Genomic DNA, 19,366 nt, shown 5'->3' on the forward strand with positions numbered 1-19,366 from the left:
CATATAGCATCTATTTTAGTCTTCATAGCAGCCCTACAAGATGGGTACTATTATTTTAAAATAAGCATGCAAACTATTTAGCACATTGCTTTGCCTACAGCCAGAGTTTCTTCAAAATACTAACTACTACTATTCTGATTTTATGGGGAAATAAGAGCTAAGTTTTGTGACCCAAAATTCCAAAGATGTTATTCAAATTAATGTAGTGTGGAAAATGGTATAATGGTTGGGAATGTGAGAAGGGTGGAACACTCAACAGGTACCCCTCCCTAACCATTGATCTTGACAGTGAGTATCTGATAGCACCAACTTTGTCCAGTGGTAAGAGCTAGTACTTTTGTTCGTGATGTGTAAAAGCTAACAAAAATAATTAGTTACCAAAAAAGTTACACTCAAATTATGGAATTAACTACACAGAGACACACAAACACCTTTCCAAATGACAACAGAGCCACAGATTGTATTGGCAATTGTTACCCAACTTTGCCTCCTGGCAAAGGGAAACCTCAGCTCCCTAACTCTGTTTCCCTTTTTTCACTGTCACTGAGCTGCTTCTGTGTCCCATGATAATCATTACTAGTGAATGTCAGGATGGTCATTTCTTTGAATAAGTTCTTACTAACTGCAAAAGGTCTTTGGTAAGTGCCCCAAGGTACAGTTGATTATTTCTATATTTACAAGGTACCTCACAAATATGAGAAAACGCTGGAAATGTAACTCTTCTCTAGTCACTACAAGCACGCCTGCTGTGACTACTTGTCTATGATATTTGCACTGCAACTCAGAGCTGGAAGTTTACAGTTTGGGGTGAATTTTCCAGACTGAGTTGGATCATAAGATCTTCCTCATTACACAAGATACTATCACTCAGTGGTTATTTCCCATTGCATGTTATGGAAACCTACACTGCCATCAGAAGCTGGATTTTTAAAACACCAAACTTGTGACTTCCCTGGGATTTTTTTGTTTACTGTGTTTTTTCACTTATGTGTAAGATACAAAAGTACCTTCAAATTCATAAAATAGCATGGAAATTATATCCCATACTATACACTCCATTACTATAGTCTTGGCATACACATGATATTTGTCCATCATGACATTAAATCTATTTCTAGGTATGAGAGATTAATTTTTATCACTGATTTGACTTATTTGATGGTATATTGAATACAAGTCAGGGGATGAAGGGATTTCAAAATATTAGTGAGAGCCCATCTCACTCTTGATTATGCAAACTACATCCCAGAATCATCAATGACCCTAAATATTGCAATAAGGCAAAAAAAAGAAAAAGGAAATAAAAGACATACTTATTGGAAAAGAAGTAAAACTGTCCCTGTTTGCAAATGATATGATTTTTTTAATGAAAATAAAATCTGAGGGGATCTACAGAACAACTATTAGAACTAATAAATACTTAATATTAAATCTAATAAAAGAGGCCCAGGACTTTACACTGAAAGAATAAAATATTCCTGAGAAATATTAAAGAAGACCAAATAAATGGTGAGGTATACCATGCGTATAAGTAGGAAGACTAAATATTGTAAAGATAGTAGTTCTTCTTAAATTGATCTATATATTCAATGCAATATCAACCAAAATTCTATCAGGCTCTGTTGTAGAAATTGACAAGGGGATTCTAAGGTTTATATGGAAATACAAAGGATCAAAGTAACTTTTATTTAAAAAAATAAACCCAAAAGTTGGAGGTCTTAGCTGTTTATTGGTACTTTCAAAGTTTATGATAAAACTACAAAAATCAAGATAGTTTGGTTTTGGTAGATAAAATAGACATGAAGATCAATGGAATAGAATGGAGGGTTCAGAAATAGGCTCATATGTATTTATTCAATTCATTTTTGACAAATATACTGGAATTGTTTGGATAAATCTTTTCAACAAATGTTAGTGGTAGTACAACAATTGCTTATGTGCCTGCTTGTTTGAACTATGTTCGACCATACACAGAAATTAACCCAGAGGAATCATAGACCTGAACAGAAGAGCTAACATACTAAATTTTGTAACAGCCAAAACTTGTAAACAACCTAATTATACGTCAACAAATGAGTGGATAAGTAAGTTGTGGTACATCTATACAATGGAATACCACTCAGCAATGGAAAGGAATGAATTGCAACAGTGTAAGGGAATCTCAAAATTATTATACTGCTAGAAAGGAGCCAGATCCCCCCCCAAATTACATAGTGTATGATTCCACTTATACAAAATTCTAGAAAATGTAAAGTAATCTGCAGTGATAGAAAACAGATCGGTGGTTGCCTGAGGACAAGAGATGGGGTGAAGGATTGTGTAGGAGGAAGGTATTACAGAGGGCTTGAGGAAACTTAGGGGTGATGGACATATTCATTAGCCTTAATGTGGTGGTGGTTTCACAAATTGTCAAATCCTGTAAAATTGTACATTTTAGTTTGTACAGTTTATTCATGCCAATTATACCTCCATGAATCTACTTACATTTTATTTAAAAAAAAGAAAGAGAACAGATATTTAGATGCAAAGAAATGATATGAAAATATAAGTTTACACGTGTAAGTGACAATTATTTAGATCTTTAGTCATAATGTTTAGATCTAGTGTTAAGGGATAAAGTAAAATTCAGAACTAAGTAGGATTAGTTAGAAATCATTTTTAGAAAAAAGAAAATGTAGTGCTCTTCGTTATAAACCCAAAGGTTTGCTAAGGTCCATTGCCTATACGTAAACAATTTACTTGGAGAAATTATTTTTTCCCGTGTACTGGTTGTGGGTTTCCCTGAGCCATCCACGCTCAGATTCAATGACCTTAAAATTTAGGAAAAAGAGGTACATTTTGCTGCTATTGGAAATAGAATTTAACTGGCCTATGACTGGACTCAAGCTTATGGTCTTGGCCTCATTGACACTGGACATCAACCAAATGAACTAACCAGCCTCTGACAGCATCACAAAGAAACTTTATTGAGGTAAAATTACAGTGCACTAAACTGCACACATATAAAGTGTACAATTTGATGTACTTTGAAATATGTATATATACACACCCATGAAACCATCACCAAAATCAAAATAACGAATATTTAATCAACTCCAAAATTTCCTTTGTGGCCCCTTTGAAATCCATTCCTCTCTCCACCCTCATCCCGAGTAACTACTGAGCTGTTTTCTCTCCATACTGAATAATTTTCCTTTTTCTGTAATTTCATATAAATGGAATCATACCATGTGTACTATTTTATCCCTTATTATATTTAATATCTTTAGAAACTAGTTATGCCACCTCTCTCATTCCCGATATTAGTAAATTGTGTCTTCTCTCTTTATTTTTTTCTCATCGGTCTGGCTAGAGGGTCATTGATTTTAATGATCACCTTTTGATTTCACTGATTTTCTCTATTGCTTTTCTGTTTTCTAATTCATTCTTTCTGTGTCTTTTACTTTCTTTAGTTTTTATTTGCTTTTCTTTTTCTAGTTTATTAAGTGGGAAGTTGAATTCATTGATTTAGACCTTTATTTCTTTTCTAATATAAGGCATTTGGGGCTATAGATGTTCCCCTAAGTATTACTTGAATCCACTTATTTCAGTGTTGTGTTTCCATTTTCTTTCAGTTTAACATACTTTACAATTTCTCTCTGGATTTGTGTATGACCCATGAGTTATTTATGAAGATTAACTTGAACTACTTAGAGGCTTTCCAGCTATCTTCCTGATACTAATTTATAATTTAATTCCATGTGGTTATAGAACTGATTTTCTATGACTTGACTCCTTTTAAATTTATTAGGATTTGTTTTATTATAACACATGGTCTCTCTTGGTAAATGTTTCATTGATTCTTGAGAATGTATTCTGCTGTTGTTGGGTGTGGTGTTCTAAAACTGTCAATTAAGTCAATTTGATTAAGTGTTGTTCAAATCTTCTAGATACTTACCTTGCGTCTACATTTTCTATCAATTATTAAAATCTCTGGCTTTAAGTGTGGATTTGTTTGTTTCTGCTCTCAGCTTGTCACTTTTTGTCTCATGTATAATGAAACTCAGTTATTTGTTACATAAACATTCAGGATTGTTATATCTTCTTGGTGAATTGACCACTATATCATTATTAAGTGACCCTCGTTATCCCTGGTAGTATTTTTTGTTCTAAAATCTACTTTTTCTGATATTAATATAGCCATTCTGACTTAATTTTGACTATTATTAACATCGTATATCACTTTTCATTTTAATTTTAACCTGTTTGTATCTTCATGTCTGATGTATATTCCTATAGGGAACATACAGATGGGGCTTTCTCTGTATCAGTATGATGGCTCTGCCTTTTATCAGGGGTAATTAAACTATTTCTACTTAGTGTGATTATATATTTGGTGAATATGGTGATTTAAAATTTACCAGCTGGCTTTTTTAAAATTATTATTCGTTCTGTTTTTTGTTCCCTTTCCCCTCTCTTTATGCTCTCTTTTGGATTAATTGCATATTTTTTTATTATTCCATTTGATCTCTTTTTTTGTATTATTTTAATGGTTGATTTAGTGTTCATAAACTATGATTTAACTTATTGCAATCAGCCTTCAAGTAATATTATACCACCTTACATATATTAAAAGAATTTTACAACAATGTACTTCCATTCTCTGACTCCTGAATTTTGACTACTGTTGTCACACATTTTATTTCTGCACATGTAATGAGCCCCACATTACAATGTTCTTATGCTGCTTCAAACGATCGATTTTCTTAAGTAAATAAGTCAAAGAGATTTAAATAATAAGAAAAAAACGTATTTTCTATTTCTCCACATAATTATCATTTCTAGGCTCTTAATGCCATTGTGTAGACCCAGATTTCCACTTAGTATTATTTTCCTTCTGCTTGAAGAATATTCTCTATGATTTCTTAGAGTGCAGTTCTGCTGGTGATTAAAAATCCTTCAGTATTTTATTTCTGAAAAAGTCATTGTTTTGCTTTTGTTTTCAAAAGATATTTTCACTAAGTATAGAGTTCTAGGTTGACTGACATTTTTCTTTCAGTACATTAAAGCTCTTGTACACTGTGTTCTTGCTTGCAGTGCTTTTGATGAGAAATCTGCTGCTATTCTTGCTTTTTGTCTTCTGTATATAATGTGTCTTTCTTCACTAGTTACTTTTAAGGTTTCTTTTGTTTCTGGTTTTAAACAATTTGATTCTGATGTTTTGCGGTATTTTTTTTTTCAATTTTCACGTGCTTGGAGTTTGTTGGACTTCTGTGTCTTACGTCTGTGTGTTGATAGTTTTAATCAAATTTGGAACAATTTCAGCCATTAATTCTTCTTCATGTATTTTTTTCTATCACACTTCCTGCCCCTCTGGGGACTCTGATTACATGTTTATTCAGGCATTTACATTTGTCCCACAGCTCACTGACATTCTGCTCATTTTCTTTTCAGTCTTTCTTTCCTATGTACTTAATTTCACATATTTTTTATTGCTATGACTTCAAGTTCACTATTTTTTTCTTCTGCATTGTTAAACCTGTCATCAGTCCCATGCAGATCTTTCATCTCATACATTACAGCCTTCATCTCTAGAAGCTTGACTTGGGTCATTTTTTAATATGTTCCATATCTCTACGTATCATGTTCTCATAACTCTTTGAACATGTGAAATTGTTACTCTCTTTTGATATCTTTGTGGACTAATTCTAATACCTATGTCATTTCTGGGAAATATCCAACCATCTGATTTTTTTTCCCCCTCACTTTGGGTCATATTTTCTTGTGCCTTTGTATGCCTGGTAATTTTTATTGAATGCCAGACCTTGTGGATTTGCTGGATATTTTTGTATTCCTAAAAATATTCCTGAGCTAAGTTCCTTGGAAATAGTTTGACCCTTTTGAGCCGTGCTTTTCAGCTTTATTAGGCAGGAGTACAACAGTATTTAGTCTAGGGCTAAATTTGTTCCAGGACTGATGCAAAACCTTTCTCAGTACTCCATCCAATGCCCCATGAATTATGAAGTTCAAAAACTGGCAAAACTAACTTATGGTAATAGAAATTAGAATAGCAAATGCCTACAGGGTGGGAACTTTCTGGATATGCTGCTTTACACAGATTTGTCAAATGGAACAATTAAGATCTGTGCACGTCGCTGTATGTAAATTTTACCTGAGTAAAAAAGCATATTTAGTATCAAATATACATGCATATTTATAAATTCTGAGAGAATTTATACAAAAATTTCAATAGGGAAGACTAAAGGTGTTTTGTAAATTACCTGCTGAATATTTTTCAGTATTATCTAAATTTTCAATAAATATGCAACCTTTTAGAAAATATGTAAAATTAATATTTAAAAAGAATGAAAGTATTTTCAGGGGATTCTCTACCTCATAGAATGGATGACTGAGAGGAAACTAACACTTATTGGGCTTTTGCTGTGTATCAGGTCCTTTAAAAACCACTTTATTACATTATTCCATTTGATCGTATCATCCTATTTGCAAAAGAAGAAATGGTGCTTCAAACAGGTTGTTATGTGTCAAAGGTCCCCCGAGTTGATCTTAGGTCTGCATACCTCTGAAGTCCATGTTTTGATTTTAAGAGAATTAAGCCCCTAGATGGCTTTTTGAAATTCAGAAAGTAAAGAGTACTGGGCAGGATGGAAAAGTCCCAGAAATTTATCACTGTCTACAGGCTTAGGAATTGCCACACTGGACTCTGGGAGTTCACTCTTAAAAAGGCAAAGCAAATTATTGGTGAAGGGAGAGTCACAAATCAGGTATAGTTCATCTGAAACTCAAGGAAGTCTGGCCTGAGAAAAAAAGAGAAGTGGGTGGCTCGGAGAATATCCACGAGCTCTACACCCTACATGGCAGGTGGAAGGAGAGGGAAGGAAGCTCTGTCCCCTCCTTACAACTTGTGGGCAGCTTATAAGGACAAAGGCTGCTTTGTCCCCAGATGGAGTAACCCCTCCGAGGCCAAGGGGTCAAGGCTGTCAGGTTACGGGAATAGGTGTATTCTCTGTACCAGCTGCCTCCTGCCCAGGCAAGCCTGACTCACAGCTTGGTCACCTGTCTGGAATGGACTGCAGGAGAGCTCACCGGTGAGGTCACCCAGAGAGCAACGGGCCAGAGCAGTCTCCGTGTCAACCCCTCAGGTCACACCAGCTCCCTCCACTTTTTGCTGGAGTCCGTTTCTTTGCGAAGTGAATCTCTTCCCATATCTATCGATACAACATACTTTGAACGCTAGGCTTTAACAACCTCATTTGCTTTTTCTTGCATCTCCCAGCTTAGCACTGTGAACGAAACGTTCGCGGAGTGTTCTGGTAGACTCTGAAATGGAGTTCCTGACTCCCCACAAAGCTCTGCCAGGTCCAATTACAACGGGGTGGAGGACCTGAGATTCAGACTTGAACCTGAAGCTCTGTTTAGAAGGGGGGTCTGAGGGGTAAAGGGCATCCGTGTGTACACGTGGGTCGATGTTCTCTCCAAGCTGGCACGTGGCTTTTACGAGATCATCCAAATCCTAGCTGGAGCAACAGTCACGGGTGACAGTTGGCAGAGAGGAAGATGATGGCTCTCACACTCTGATGGCTTCACCAGTCCTTCATCTTGAATCCTCATGTGCAAAATGGGAGCCGGGGAGACGGACCAGAAGGACCGAGCCCCACCGCCCATCACGGCCCCTCACCCTGCTTCTTCCATAACAGAGCTGGGCGGTGCCAGACCCTCTGCCAGAGGCCGGGCCCCAGGCTGGGTGTGGGCTTCCTCGTTTCCCCCCACGAATGAGTGAGATCTCATTCACGTCTGAGGTCTTTGGCTGATCTACGTCATGGTGGGGACTAATTATTGCCAATTGTAGCACTGCGGGGTTCTACCTTCTGACGTGGAAAAATGGTCTGCTGGGAAGCCAGCTAAAGCCAACACAGGGCCATTTATTGTACACTTGTTAGAAAGCCACCAGGAAGGCCTACCCAGGCTGGTTTTTAAACACATACACACTCAAATCTTCTTTCCTCTTACAGCCAAGAACAGCCAGCCCTGTGTTGAAAAGCACAGGCTCACCTTCTCGGTCACGAGGGAATGCTCCCTGAGGGTCAGAGTGGGATTTTGGAGAGAGTGAGCTCCATTCCATTTTGAACTGCCTGACCTTCCCCGGTCCCAGCAGAAGCAAGAGGAGAATGAGAAAGGGGGAAGGAGCGCTTCCTGTATGTTAAGTACTGTTCTATGCACTTAACATGAATTATTATATCGATCCTCAAAATGGACCTATGAGGTAATTGTTATTATTGTGATTTTGTGGGAACTGAGATGCAAAGATACTGAGTAGTTTATTGAGTGATGGAGTCAGGATTTAAACTCTGATTTTAACTGATTGCAAATGAGCTTTTTTCATCATAAGCAGAAAAATTGCTGGCTCACAGAAAATATTCTTTTAGGGCAGTCATCTCAAAATTTTTCTGGCCCTATATCCCCATCAGTAAATATCTTTAAGCACCACTTCCCATAGATGCGTATTTATTTGTAGATTAGATGCACTAGCTAATATCTATTAGCATTGATTGATAATAATATTAGTGTCCGGGGCACTGATGCTTATTGACGACAATGAATGTAAGTCTATATTTAATATACTGTTGGTAATTTGGAAACTTTTTTGGGCCAAATGTAATTAAATCATTGCTGTCTTAACCTCCCTATACGGATGACAAGTAATTTGTTCCACGGGTTGAAGAAGTAATCCGGCTTTTTTTTTCTTGCCTTGGTGTGCCTGAATTGTTCCTATTGTCTACAATCCAGTTTCATTGCAGGAAACATTTTAAGCCCCTTGTCCATGTTGTGAGGATCGTTTGGTTAAAATTAGATATTCTGGGTTGTAAATCTACTCGTTGCGTACATGTAAACCTTAAAACACCATAATTTGCTGAAACAGGGGCAGCAGTGTAGACCCCCTTCTATGTTGCATGATCCCACCCTGGCCTGCAGAGTTTTGAGTGCATGCAGAGAAGCCAGAGAAGGCTGAACAAAGGCACCGAGGTGGATAAGCATATTCCTTTGTAGTAAATAAAAGTGTGTCTCCTATTTTCAGAGTGAAAAGAAATAGGAATCAAAGTCCTTCCATAGTCCATGTCTTATTCTGTGCGATCCCTGGAGTGTGCACTCCCCCACGAGACCCCTGCTCCAGAAGAAGTGGACACGATAGTCCTGAGTTGCCCCTCACTGAAGGCTGAGGGCCTGGGTGAGAGAAGCAGGCTGTGAAGAGCTGGGCGGGTCGGTGGGGTGCGGGCACAAGAAGCAGCAACGTCAGTGCTCAGGCATCGGCAGGAGCAAAGCTCGAGGGCTTGGAGGCCACACCAGCCATAGGTTTTGGGCCAAGCCCAGCAGACCCCCATCCTGGGAGCGTCACGTGGGCCCTGACGGCCTGGTGTTCTCGACTTCATCTTTTCTGAGCCCCACTCTTTCAAAAGCCTCCCTGGCAAATGCTTGAATCCCAGGGCAAATGGAGATGCTCTCTGCAGCACAGTGATCCCTTAAGGTTTGTTTTCCAAGATGGAAAATAAAGGCATTTCAGCCCTTCCGTGGATAAAAATAACTTGCTGTTGATTTTGAAATTTCAAAATCATTTGTCTCTCCCGCAGACCAACCCGTACAATGGCACTTTGTGAGCGAGAGAGCCCTGTGCAGGGGCCACCAGGCCCGGGGTCCTCCGCCTGCCGACGGGAGGAGACGGGGAGGCCTTGGAGCCGGCCCAGCGTTGCTGTTGGACGTCATTCAGAAGCCCCCGCTGGGCGGGGGGAGCCCAAAGAGGAACACAAACAGAGAGAAGAGTAGTGGAAAACGCTGAGTCCTGGAGCTGGCCAGAACAGCGTCCGCCTTTCCAAGCCTGGAGCCAGTGCTCTGCCCACCTGCAGCTGCGACAGCAAGCTGGCCGTGCCAGGCAGGGGAGCCTTGGCACTAGAACCTTCCGTCCTGAGGCCTGGGAGGGCAGAGCAGACACACCTGACTCTGCAGACAGCCCCTTCAGAGCCCTTACCCTGAATGCCGAAGTCTTCTCCTTGTCCCAGGAATCCAGGGGAGAAAACCGTTCTCCCAAAAGGGAGAAAAAGACTTTCTCGAGGTGTAGTCTCTCATTTACTACTGGGTTCCCTTACATAACACTTACTATGTGTCAAGCGTCAGCACATATTAAATGGCAATCACCGTACCAATCCTGTGCCATTGATACTATTATCCTTATTTCATGGATGAAGAAATCGAGACACAGAGAGGTTCATTAACTTGCCCAAAGTCACACAGCCCCAAAGCAGCAGGGCTAGGACTTAACGCCATGCAGTTTAGCCTCAGAGTCCCTACTCTTAAAAGTCACTGCCTTTTCTCTCCAGCCTATGACATTTCCTCTCTAGATATATAAGATAAGAGAGACAAAGAGAGGAAACTCAGGTGGAGAATAAAGGGAATGGGTGAGAGAAAGAGGAGACGTCACCAAGAACTGGCACAATAGAGAGATTTAAAAAAAAAAAAAAAAGCAGGAGCCTGTCAGTCTCAGAGAAGCGGTGTGAGACCAAGATATAGAGATGGTAAAGTGGCCTGGTAGTAAGGGAAGACGTCACAGAGCTGGTCAGACCCCTGCTCTTTCTTCCGCACCAAATGGCATTCTGGGAATAATGCTCAGCGATTGCAAAGCAAGGGGGGCTGAGACAGCTCCCGGCGGGCTGAGGAGTGACCACTGGAGCAGAGAAACCAACACCTCCTCTTTCTCTTCAATTTCAGCCTGGGGTGGAGGCGGGTGCCCAGGGCTCCATGGAGATCAGCACCCTGATGAGAGGAGACAGCCTATGTCATCACCCGGGGAGGCCTGTCACACCCACTTGTAAGCTAAATAGCTCTTGTTCTCAGAAGGAAGGGAGGGTAGGAAGGAAAGAAGGAAGGGAGGGAGGGAGGAAAGGAAGAGGTGGACTCTTTCTTGCCTGTGCTGGAGGGACAAGCCCTCAACCTTCACGGGATACAAAGGATTGGCCTTGGAGTCAGCAGAGCTAAGACCTAATTGTGCCTCTGTCACCAGTTAGCTACGGGACCTCAGACCAGTAACCCAAACCCCCTTCACCTACACGATGAGAGGACTGGATTTATCTCTAAAGTTCTTTCCAGATCTAACATCCATGCACTGGGGATATGGTGACCGAGCACAAGGACTGTCATAGTCATCTCTGGGTACCACCCAAATCCCCGTGCTCGCACAGCAGCCCACCACCCACCCAGTCCCAGGGATTCTGTCACCTGAGCACCCTGCTCATCTGCTCACAGCTGACACTCTGGCAGGCTTCAAATGAAATCGTTTTCCAGCTGGTCTCTCTTCCTCCATCCTTGTCCCCTCTGATCTGTTCTGCTCTACAGGCAGAATAGTCCTTCTAAGCACAGATCGGGTCATGTGACTTAGCCTGTGGGAAGATCCTCAGGGTCCCGCCTTACTCTCACCTGGCTCACGAGGGTTTGAATGATCTCCTCCCCATTCTCCCCTCCTCGCCTGTCACCATGACTCCGTCGCACCCTGTGCTGTTTCCACAGAACCTCTTCCAGACTGAGAAATGGAATCTTTCCTGCCAGGTCGGTAAACAAAGGATGTTGCAGTCATCAGCGATTGCGGCCACAACTGCAATGGATGTGAGCTGGAGAGCCCTGAGGGAACTCAGGAAGGAAAGAATACCTGCCTTCTAGCAGCCATCAGGCTGCAGCCACTCCCCACGGTGCACCCTGAGGAGACTCGGGATGAGAAAGTGCAGGATACTGGCCCCAGAGAGCTGAGGTGCACATCAAAGGAATGATTCCAGTGATATAAGCCTTCCACCACCCCAGGATCCAACCTGAACACTGGCATTTAGCAGACTGTTGGAATCCATCAGAACTAATAGAAATTATTGTCATGATCAATTCTGAATCAATCAATTTTATGCCAGGATGTTTTTTTGCCTGGAAAGTGGATGAGATTTAATGAGTAGAGGAAGCAGTTTGGGGCTGGGAGGAAAGGGCATTAGAGTCAAGAATGAAATTTCAGGATTTGCCTGTTCCTGCCCAGGGCCAGTGTCTTGAGCGGACAGTGTAGAATGGGCAGGGAGAAGGTGGTGGCATTCTCTTGACCCCGGCAGCTCTCACAAGTGGCTACTGAAAACCTCCTTGCCCCTCACATGCTATCATGTGGAGAGACCAGAGCCAACCTGACATCAAAGTTCTGAAAGATGCTACGGCCGAGAGCCCACTAGAGCCTGGATGGCAGGATAAGAGATTGAGCACAGGGGGGCTTCCCTGGTGGCGCAGTGGGTGAGAGTCTGCCTGCCGATGCAGGGGACACGGGTTCGTGCCCCGGTCCGGGAGGATCCCACATGCTGCGGAGCGGCTGGGCCCGTGAGCCACGGCCGCTGAGCCTGCGCGTCCGGAGCCTGTGCTCCGCAACGGGAGAGGCCACAACAGTGAGAGGCCCACGTACCGCAAAAAAAAAAAAAAAAAAAGAGATTAAGCACAGGACTAGCAACTCACCAAGGCTCTGGGGACTGCCCGGCAGCGGGTGAGAGCCGGCCACTGTTGAGTCCCCAGCGCTGCTCTGGGCAGATGGGTCCCTGTCATTACCTTGGGCATCAGCACATTGAGGGACCCCGGGCAATCGAATGAAACCGGCTTTCCCAGGGTGAAATATTTTCCAGGAAAATGGAAAAAAAAACGAAAGGGGCTGGGGCATTCAGTAAAACAGGAAATGGCAATGACCAAGGGGCAGAGAGGCCAGAGCCACCTTTCCCAGCTAATTTGAAGTTCTCAATTCCCAATAAATGGGATTTTTTTCCCCTCAATTTCAAGCCTTTTAAAATGTTCACTGGTCAATCAACACCTGGTTTTATCAGACTTTCTTAAATCCCTGCCTCATTGCAAGAGAAGCCAAGAAAGCACTTTTCTCTTCTGATATTTGCGGTTTCTGGAGAGGATTCCTGGAACTGGGAGGAATCCCAAAGAGCAGTGGATAACCAGCAGTGTGCTGAGTGGTAAGCCCATCAAAGGGCAGAGGCCAGTCCTCGGAGGGTCAAGCAGCCCTACATGTGAGCTAGAGAAAGGCCTCTGTACAACTGAAATTGCACCACAAACCACCACCCAGAGCAGCGCTGGGGAGAAGCAGAGGTTGGAAAGGGCTGTGGGAGTGGAAAAGGCTTCCTTACTGAAAGAAGACCGTCCTTGTTCCACACTCGGTGCATGAAGCATCCCTCTTAGTAACCAGGGCTGTGGCTTCCATGGAGGGTGAGCCATCAGCCAGCATCATCAAAGGAGACCTTTCAGAGCTCCTGGGTGGCAACGTGGCGTCATGGAGACAACAAGGGTTTAGAAGTCAGATGGTTCTGATGAACCTGATGACCTCTTGTGCTCTCTTCCACTGCTGGTTTCCAGAATAAAATAAGTTTCATGCCAAGTAAACACGGGAGGTGGAGAGATACCTTCACGGGGTTGACAAACTCACATTCTACAGCAGTGAGGCAGGGATGTAAATGTGTGGGGCTGAGCCATGCAGACAAAACAGGAGACTCACGTGCATCTCGAAGTGGGCAGCCTCCACTCCGCGTCCAGGGGTGTTTGCTTTACGGGAATGACAGGATTCCAAGACCGCCCCATGGCCTTACTGCCGGACACTGTTCACTTGAGTTGCAGAAGTGAGTCCCAACACTGTGAAGGCCACACTGAACATCTCTGTGGCATAGACTCAGTCCTCAGTCAACCTGTGTGTACCCTGCAGTCTCCACGGCCTGGCTTGTTTCACTCAAAGTACAAATCACAATCCTCTTTCTTTTTCAGGTTAAAATGGTTAGACTTCATTGTACAGGTAAGCTCTTTTTGGTCAATTTTTGGTCATGATTTATTAATTTATTTTTAGCATGGGTGCTATAGCTTGCTCCAAAGCCATAGCAGTCTGGAGCCAGACTAGGCTTGGGCCATTACTTTATCCTACAACCGCCCCAAAGCCTGTCAAACTCTGTAGAATTTTGACCACCAGCTTCTTTTGAATGATTCCTCTTTTCCCTGCATCTCCTTCTCACCTTATCCCGTTCCCCCAAATCCGGAGGGAGTTTTAGAAGATACTGTCTCTCCACCACCCCAACTCCAATATGGTGGTCCCAGCAGTGTCATTAAGAGAGCACCAAAGCCTAGGTGTCTGAGAGTTCCCCAGCTAAACTCTAGCTCATAGTTTGAGAGGCCTAAGCTGTTTTCGTTCCAGTGTATCTTGTATCTTTTAACCTGGTCAGCATGGAATCACATACTTCGGGGGAATAAACAGCAACTTGTCACTGAAGGAAAGTTCTCTGACCAAATCCTAGACTGAGGCAGGAACCTATTCTCTGTGTCCTGTGGATTCAGGGGGAGAAGAGCTTAGATGTGGCCTCGGGTTGGCTGTGGAGTTGTGGCTTTGCCCAGGCTGGCAGCTGAAGACTGAAAAATGTAAGGACCTCCAGCCGTCTCCCCACAGTGCCCCAGTGAGTGGCGGTGGCTTGACTGGGTTGTAGACCGGAGCCCTCCTCGCGGCCAGGCCAGCTCCCTGACCACTGGACCACACAGTCAGTGTTTAACGTGCACTCAGCAAACCTCAGGCTCCAGGCCTGAAGAAACCGATTTTCCAAAAACAGAGCTCTCTTTGTGAACGATTCAGCAAAAATTCTCTTTCCAGCTGTGAGTTGGGATTTGTGTTGCAAATGCTGGTGTTTTAAAGACATACACCTTCCGCAGTTCCAACAACAAGAGAAAAGCACCACGCAGGATGTGTTCCTAAACCCTCCTCCCCAAAGCACCTATAAATACGATCGGATTGATGACACTGGCTGCCGGGGGCTCGGACGGATATTATCATTCCCAGTTTTCCGCCCCAGTGAAAGAGCTGGGGCCACGGAGATGGACGGGATGGGTCCGCATTGGCACAGGACAAAATGAATGTCAGAAGGAGGGAGAAGAATGCTGCTCCTGGGCATGGACCAAAGATGTTCAACTCCCCGTGTTAATATCAGAAACTTTACCTAGTGGAAATCAAATGTTTATCTGTTGAGTCATTAAAAATTTTCTTCATGTGCCTCTTAGTTCTCCAGGCGCGATCAAAATGCGGTATGATGAGGCCAGGGACATTCCACAAAGGATGATACCATCTATGTCTAACTGGGATGTCACATTACACTTCCACCTATTCCTATTATAGTTCTCACTTTATTAGGAAATCTTTATCTGAAATGGTGTAGAGCAAGTTGAGATCAGCAAGACAGAGTGGCGTTCCTTCCTGTGCTTGTCTCTGGTTGGTTAATCTGTCCCGCTTTCACGCATGAACCAGACAGGAAAGACTGAAGCCAAACCCACATCATTATGAATGAATTTCTTTGCTTTTAATCTCACACAGTTTAAAGTACAATATGAAATCAGGCTACAGTATATAAAAAATTCTCCAGCAAGATGATGTGCCAGCACCAGCTCCTAAAATAAACAAACAAAAAACTCCCCAGAAGAAATTTTTTTGCATTTAAAAAAAAACACATAGAAACTTACATCGCTACATCTCTAAGCTACCTCAGTTCCGAGTTTTAAAAAGCACCTGCTTTTCCTTTTTTTTTTCATCTTGCTTTTAAATTTTCAGCTTTTAAAAAATATAAATTATATGAAAATACAAGTTGGAAAATAGTCAAACACAATATAACATCTTTTTCACCCCTATACTTCTGAGCTTAAAAAAAAAGTATTCTAAAAGAAGTTCAATAACTGAGGCAGTATTCCTGATAGAGATAATTTCCTTTTAATCTATATATTTTATATATGTATATGTATACATATATTTATGGTTCCTCGAAACTTCTTTGGAATGTAGATAAGAGTTCAACACATTTATATAGACCCCAACAGAGAAAGCAGCATGCACAGCATGACTAGGAAAGAGAAGGTGTCATTTTCACCATGAAGATTAGGCAGGTTAATGCTCTAAAACCCAGAGTGTTCGTCTCCAAAGTGAGGAAAAGCATATCTGATCTTTGAATGCTACCTCCAAGCCCCAAAGCCACAAAACCAGGGCTCTGTGTAGGGAAGTCCCTCCCCTGACTGACTGCAGAAGGGAACAAAAGTGACCCTGAACCCTACAGCCAAAACCAACACAGGTTAAGGCATCTCCAGGAAAATAAGAGTTTCACCCAGCTCAACCAGATTTGCCCATCCTTCCTCTGAAGTTAACATGTTTTTTTTTTTGTTTTTTTTTTTTAAAAGCAGAACTCCAACAATTCTGCTACATTTCCAGTGTATAAACCACCCACCACTCTTCCTGGGATGGTCTCTGGCCTTTGGACAGAAGGAGAAAAAGCATCTGGCCAGATCGACAAAGCTGTCTGAACTCATACACTATCTACAAATACTGAAAACGGTGCACTGAGAGAGAAAGGGCATCTGAGCAAACAAGCAGCTGAAGGGCATGAGGAAGCACTTGCTTACATCTTATCTGCTAGGGAATTACGGCAGGACTCACACGGGGGAGTTCTCAGCATCATTGTACAAGGAAAGGTTGTTGATGAGTTGAGAAAGTGATTTTATGCCTGGTGGCAAACAAGCAGTGACCGATGCCCGGCCTTGGTCCTACTCTCGCCCACCACTGAAATGCGGAAAGACTTCACAAGAAAGCCCCGGGATTATCTCAGCTGCAGTTTTGCACGTCTGCAAACACACACACACATGCACACGCACACGCACACGCATGCACACACACGCAGGCGCACACACATCTTTGCCAGTGCCCAACAGAGATCACATCATCTAAGAGAAAACAATGTAGTCCAAACAGTTCTGCCTAACACTCCCTGAGCAGCTCCTAAAATATTTCGAGAGCTTCATTAAGGCACCTGCATCCGGAAGAAGATCAAAATACACAGCTGGGCTGAATGCAGCCTTCGCTTTCCAAGCAGACGCTCCGATTTCTCAGTAGGAGGAAACGCGTGAATCACAGAGCTAAGTTCCTGATCGTTCAGGGTCTGCAAGAGGACCTGGGAGAAAACAATCCACTTTCTCGAAGCTACGCTAGAAGGTAGTTAGTACTTCCAGTTTCTCAGCTGGAGCCCATCCTAAATATTTCTTCCCCTTCCTCACTGAAGCCCGAAAAGCCATCCCTCCGTCACCTTCCTTTGAATCAGGCGCCTGTACAGCCGGGGAAGCGGGGCGGGGGGGGGGGGGGGGGGGGCGGGGATCCTACTTATAGGAGGTGCTTTTCCTTAGTGGTCAGATGTTGGTCCTCTCTCCCCAAACTCCATTTTCAGATGACCCTTTACAACACCCCAGTTGATTATGTTTGTAGTTCAACTTTGGGAGAACTAAAAGTAGATTTGAATCCCATGGACCACCTTATTCCTACACCCCAGCTCCTTTCCTAATAGTTCCTATATCCCTTCAAGTCTTCCTTCCTCTGCAATTACTAACCCTTCACTTACCCTGTGCCAGAATAACGGATCCAAAGCACGGGGCCCTCACAGCATCTGCGCTATGCACCGTGCTTGCCCACCCAGTCTCACCTGACACCCGACTCAGCTGCCTTAAACTCTTCAAAGGAAAGCCTTGCACTTCTCCCAAAGACAGCCAAGCCCCATTTTATTCACAGGCTCCCTTCATTTCCATGGCTCCTACAACTCAGGACATCTAAATGGCTTTATCAGACGCTCTCCAACTCATGTCATGTCTGTAGTTACTCTTTCACTCACCCATCAGAAAGCTGTACATCTCTCTCTACTGAACAACAGAGTGGGGGAAAGCAATAAATGTGGGATGCTGGGGAAATAATACACAAAGGAGAAAGGACAGAGTGTTAGTTGGGAATGACATGCATTCAGGACTTATTTCCTAAGGCCTGAGGGGTAATGCCCGTGCATACGGATTTTATTCCAAGTCATGTACGTTACAGGTCTAAAACCAGTAAAGAACCAGGTCCATCTTCCCCCTTCGATCCCCTTTCCATGACTTCTACAGTGCTCCTACATTTACTGTGGTCCACAACCAGGGCTGCAAAATACATTCAGTTCGCAGACTTAATGCTTAGCTCAACGTTAAGTCCAGACTCTGAGAATCCACTAATGACAAGTAAGTAGAAGGGTATGATCACAATTTTTAAAAACTTACAGGTGAAATTCACATGCACAGTTCCCTTGTACCCAAATCAGCCTTATTTTTTCCTCCACACATCAGTCACATGAATCTGGGATCCCCGATCTCAGGGACAGCGCTTTTTCTTTCCAGTGGGGTCTATATAAACAGTTTCCTTTCACTGTGACAGAATCCTCAGCCAGCATATAAAAACAAGATTGCATGGTACAGCGATACTGAGACCACTTGAGAGCTTAAGACGATTTTTAAGAAAAAAAAAAAAAATACTGGCACAAAATTTAATAGAATAAATTTTAACACAAAAACAGTTTTGGTCCCTCCCCACTGAAGTCCACCTTTGTTTGGAAAGTAGAATAAAAGGTAAAGAGTCCTTGGTTTTTAGTGCATCCCCCAAAAAAAGGCTTTACCCCACCTCCCTCTTTTTCACCCTCCCAGACCTAACAACAAAAGGAAATTAATAGCCTTTTATTAGTCTCATGACTCCTGATGCATCAATTTCTTTTGCTAATAGATCCGTAACTCAAGACACATTATTTTTTTGTGGATGATTTTTTTTTTTAAATGATTGGACACGTTAGTCTCTTCCTCCCTTAAGCCAGATCCTTCAAGCTTCTAAGAAGGCCCTTGTCTCTCTCCTGAAAATCCGCTCAAGAATTTCCCATCCCACCCACCCCACAAGTCCTGGCTCTCCTCCTCCAACGGCGCACAATTGATTATAGCTGCAGCTTACTTAGCTCCCACCCCTGAATGTAAAAAAATGAGTTCTGGAAAATTAAAAATAGAATAACAATTAAAAATTAAGAGTCCGACCAACGTGGTTGTTCTTTGAAATGTCTCAGCAGAGTTTCTCCGGCCCCTTGGTGTCCATCACTCATCCGCGTCGGGCTTGACGTCCAGCATGGCGTGCAGCTCCTCGGGCGTGTACCCCAGGAGGCTCTGCAGGTCACACACAAAACGGTACACATAGCGTTTCCCCGCCGTCTTGTGGATGATGTTTTTGTCATAATAGTAGCGAAGGCCACGGCTCAGTTTCTCATAATTCATCTTAGGTTTGTTTTTCCTTTTTCCCCATCTCCTGGCCACCTGAAATTTAATTTTAAAAAAAGGAAGAGGGGTAAACATCTACAGGATGATCCAAATGTACATGTTTATTTGCCTGCACCCGTCCATGGTGACCCACGATGTTCAAGAAAGGGTTAGAGATTCATGTACATAGAAGTTACTTTTCTGACCAATCTTTTCT

At 42.8% G+C, this 19,366-nt stretch overlaps 1 protein-coding gene across 3 annotated transcripts in view; it reads right to left on the reverse strand.

The window, feature by feature from the left end:
• Positions 1-15,361: 15,361 nt before the first annotated feature.
• Positions 15,362-19,366, reverse strand: part of ETS1 (ETS proto-oncogene 1, transcription factor) — a 128,549-nt gene continuing 124,544 nt past the window's right edge. For all 3 annotated transcript variants that reach the window (XM_067751550.1, XM_067751552.1, XM_067751551.1), the window contains one exon: positions 15,362-19,206. In XM_067751550.1, coding sequence (XP_067607651.1) covers positions 18,991-19,206 — 216 coding nt within the window. In that variant the 3' untranslated portion in view covers positions 15,362-18,990. The remainder of the gene's footprint in view (positions 19,207-19,366) is intronic.

Source organism: Pseudorca crassidens, chromosome 9, assembly GCF_039906515.1.
Source record: "Pseudorca crassidens isolate mPseCra1 chromosome 9, mPseCra1.hap1, whole genome shotgun sequence".
Taxonomy (NCBI): Eukaryota; Metazoa; Chordata; class Mammalia; order Artiodactyla; family Delphinidae; genus Pseudorca; species Pseudorca crassidens.